This window comes from Triticum dicoccoides, chromosome 1A (assembly GCF_002162155.2).
Source record: "Triticum dicoccoides isolate Atlit2015 ecotype Zavitan chromosome 1A, WEW_v2.0, whole genome shotgun sequence".
NCBI lineage: Eukaryota > Viridiplantae > Streptophyta > Magnoliopsida > Poales > Poaceae > Triticum > Triticum dicoccoides.
The window spans coordinates 548,280,738-548,284,916 of NC_041380.1; the positions used below are offsets into that span (position 1 = coordinate 548,280,738).

A 4,179-nucleotide genomic window follows, 5' to 3' on the forward strand; every position below is an offset into this window, starting at 1 on the left:
CTAAGGTATTGTACAATGGTAGGTGCTTAGAAAAATATAAACCGGGTTTTTTCTGAAGCACCGGTGCCTATTTCTACAGGAGAGATGCCTAATTAAGCGTCTACCCCTGTACAAATAAACACCGGTGCTTAAGAAAAACCTGGTTTATTTCTCTAAGCACCTTGCATTGTACAAGGCCTAATGATGCTTAATCTGTATTATGATTACATTATCCAGGTTTCAACTGCTTTCTAATCTATCCATATTCTCAATTTAGGAGAACACTGAGTAATAGGAACTTGTGGAATCCTAAAGAGGAGGAAGCTTGGGTCCATGACAGATTTGATGAGATGCATCCACGTGGTTATCATAATGGCAATGTGAGTAACTGACTACTATGCTATCTTATTTTCTACTATGCATTGAACTGCTGATGCATGTTTCCTTACCAATATGCTTTTTTTTTGTCAATTGTGCTTTCAGATGAGAAATCCAAGGGGCCGCTCTGGAGGGCGTGTTGGTGGACCTGGCGGTAGGACTCGTGGTGTTGGCCGTGGTAATTTCAGAGGCAACAGGTCTCGAGCACATAATCATGATGGTAACCAGAACTACAGCTATGTTCCAAAGGGATCTCTAGTTTCCCTTGATAATACAAAAAATGCTGGACCAGTCCTGCGTGAGCACAGGAAGAACAGAGCTCCTAAATCGTCTCATGCTCGCAATGATGATGTTGATAACTTTGATGTGGTTCCAAAAGAATCTCACACTTATAATGACGGTTCCAGAAGTCGTAAGGCCACACCAAGCGTAATTCGTGGCAGAGGCTCTAGACGTTACCAACCACGTCGCAGTACTACTGAGATATCTTCAGAGCAAAATGATAAGTGAGTGGAAGGTTTATTTTTATTCAATCTTTGCACATTTGTTTTGATAGAGAACTAACAGCAGCATGTTTGTTTTTCAATCATATTTCAGATCACAGAAACCTGAAAATGCTTTATCAAATGCAAATTTGGGGAAACACCAACCTCAGAATTCAAATTCTCGGCCTGAGCAAGGTTTTCCTAATAAGCAATCCTTTGCATCAAACTTGAATTCAGCCTCGCCGCCATTTTACCCTTCAAGGCCGTCCCACCAGGAACAACTGATTGGTCAAAGGGGGAATGCACAACCTAGTACCACTAGTAGACCCTTCTCACCCCCCATTGGTATGGAACATGTTTCTCCAACCCCACAAAATGCCCCCCTGTTGAGAGGGAAGGCTTTCGTACCGAAGGGCACAAATATACAGTCATCTCCATCATCATCAAATACCCAATCCACACTAAGGATGCCAACCCAGATGTTGGGTGCACAATTTGGTAGTAGTGGTCGAATGCCATCTTTCACACAACCTACGCCTACAGTTTTGACTGAAGACACTGGTGTTTCTTCACCTAATGGATCAAATGAAGCTGTTACTCGATTGACGGTGAATGGGCAACCTGGTGACCAGGGAGAAGAGCGTGCTTCTTTTCCCTATGGTGGAGGTCATGTTCTCGGAGCTACAGGAGGCCTTTCACTTGGTGACAAAGGTTTCCATGGCACCCCCGCACTCTTTCCAGGTTTGTAAGTTTAACACTGTGAAATTGCAATTTAATAAAATGAGTACTTAATGATAATATATATGAAAAATAAGTAATTAATGATACTAGTAAAGTTGTAACTGTTTTCTATCATACAGTTATGCAGTTTGGAGGCCAGCATCCAGGTGTGCCTGGTGTTCCTTCAATCGGTATGGCTTTACCAGGATTTGTGTCTCAGCAACAACATGGCGTCAGCAATTCTGAGATGGCTTGGTAAGGAGTTAATTATCCTCTTTTTTTTCTGCATCTCAGTCTAGTACGATGCTGGTGCACTACTGTTGTCTGCGCCATGATGATGTTTCATAGTCATTAATATGCAATTTTGATTGGTATTACATGGCTGCATACTACTTCCGCAGACTGGCTTATCGATGTAGCATTTATTTATTTGATGAATATGGCATTCATAGTTAGCTTGTCTAATTATTTGTTTGGGCGCATCTGACTGAAATCAGGCTGCCAATATTGTCCGGTTCCGCTGGAGGTTTAGGAGCAACTTATGGCTCACCTTATTTTGCCATGGATGGAAGCTATTATTCCCGACCTTCTGAGCAGGCATCTTCTTCAGTTAATCCTAGGTATGTCGATCCAGTACTATAACATGATGCATTGCAGGGCTTTTAGAGTTCTTATATTGCAGCTGTAGTCGTACATACTTTTGAGATGAGTTACATCAGTTTAATTATGATGAGTTCATCCTCTTTTTGCATAGAACAACAGTCCTGCTAGTTTTGTGACAGGGTTAAAGCTTGACAGCAAAAGCTGCAAAGGTCACCAGCATGTTCACAACAGTGATAAACTATGCATTATTTTTTAAGCAACTTAGTTGGCCTTGGGACTTGTATTATGTCAATTTACCCCATCAATGTGTCTGCTTGCTTTGTCTTCGAATAGTACTGAGTACTGACTGACCAGTCGGATCTCATTATATATTAAACTTTTTCTCTGTCACTATCAAACTTCATTGAATGAAACAAGGATGAATAATTCTGGTTTTCTGTTATTTGCTGCTCTACAGAGAACCTAGTGCAAGTAATGCGCCGTCTCAGTTGAAGCCCCCACAAATAACAGGTAAAACAGCTTGGTTCCCTTTTCAATATCGTATCTCTACCTTGTTATTTTACCTGTGTTTAATTTCAGATATTTTATTAGAAGTTTCTGCTCTCTTTTGTGATCCTAGAAAACTAGGAATGTTTTGACACATTTGCCCCTTTTGCAGAAGTTGTAAATGATGAGCCTAGTCAACGCCAAAATAAACCTCGCCGGTATTGTTAAAAAAACATATCCATTCCGTCCACTGTATGCTTTCTCATAATAGCACCATGTGTTGATATCATGTCATGTCTTGTTACAGATACTCGCAGATGAACCTTGGCCAGTGACCATAGAATGATGTTAACAAGCACTTCATGAGCTTTGGGTCTTTGCAAGATTTGGGCAAGACTTGTTATCTCAACAAGGTCTTACTGAGTAGCTGAAGCACTTCAGTGTCTGCTCTGTGCACTTTGGGTTATTTAGTATCCAAAAGATGTCAGGTACATGTGTACAATACATGGTGCATGCCAGCCATTTTTGTTCCCTTCCATTTTATGTTTGTTTATATGAACTGGTGATGACCTGTGCTACTGCCCTTTCACCTGAGCCTTGAGATTATGAAAATTATTTGCCTGTCATTGGTTACAGGGTCCACTAGGTGTGCCGATAGATGTAGGTTCTCCTGGTCGTATTCCATATCTTTTTATTGGTCTACGCTTTAGAAGTTAAATTAGGAAGCCTGTTGACAATTTGGTCCCGGCAATTAGCCATGTTGATTCTCACTTTTTTGGGCTTCATTGTAACGTTTTTTAAGCTATTCCTACAAAAGGAGGCACTTGAATCTTAGAGATAACTTGAACCTTTTTTTAGAGCAACTGTACATTTGAGACTGTATTTCTAAATCCTGGGCAATTTTGTCCTTTGCCCCTTAAATCTACGTTCTCTTATTCATATAGAAATAATTGAACCTTGTGATATCGCTCTAAACTGGTTCATGAGTACATTGCATTATGTGTACAAGCAGATGTTTATATCTTTCTTGTAGCCTTGAACTGGAAGATGCGGTTAGCGATATATATTGCCCACATGGACATTACACTGCTCATGATTGTTAACAAACCTTACACTGCTCCTTTGCAGGTTGACTGTTGAAGCTGTCCGTGTCACTATAATCACTCGCAGTGATTATTCTGATGGGTCGCTGCCAGCGGTTCTGTTGCTCTATCACGTAAGACTGCCGATGGCGGGAGGCGAGATTCTTGGGGTCGTGTTTGGTTGGGGAACGAAGTGTAATAGAATGGTCATGGTTCCACGCCGCTGGAACAGGTTGGTTCCGTTCGTGTGCTTGGGTCAGTGTTTGGTTTGAGAGATGGATTTGGTTGGGCTCACCTCTTGTGTAGAAATGGTGAGATTACCTCGTATGCATATGTGTACACTATATGAACAAATCATTACTCTGTATTTTAGCAACATTTTATTCGAGCTCTCGGTGACATTTCAATTGTATCTACCTACAGCATCAACAATTTAACTACAGAAA

General features: G+C 41.0%; 1 protein-coding gene across 1 annotated transcript in view; it reads left to right on the forward strand.

The window, feature by feature from the left end:
• The window catches only part of LOC119288095 (protein MLN51 homolog), a 6,749-nt gene extending 2,570 nt beyond the window's left edge, over positions 1-4,179 (forward strand). The window contains exons 2-10 of the mRNA XM_037567719.1: positions 257-359; positions 463-863; positions 955-1,583; positions 1,703-1,817; positions 2,060-2,182; positions 2,623-2,675; positions 2,824-2,869; positions 2,959-3,139; positions 3,780-4,179. Coding sequence (XP_037423616.1) covers positions 257-359; positions 463-863; positions 955-1,583; positions 1,703-1,817; positions 2,060-2,182; positions 2,623-2,675; positions 2,824-2,869; positions 2,959-2,986 — 1,498 coding nt within the window. The 3' untranslated portion in view covers positions 2,987-3,139; positions 3,780-4,179. The remainder of the gene's footprint in view (positions 1-256; positions 360-462; positions 864-954; positions 1,584-1,702; positions 1,818-2,059; positions 2,183-2,622; positions 2,676-2,823; positions 2,870-2,958; positions 3,140-3,779) is intronic.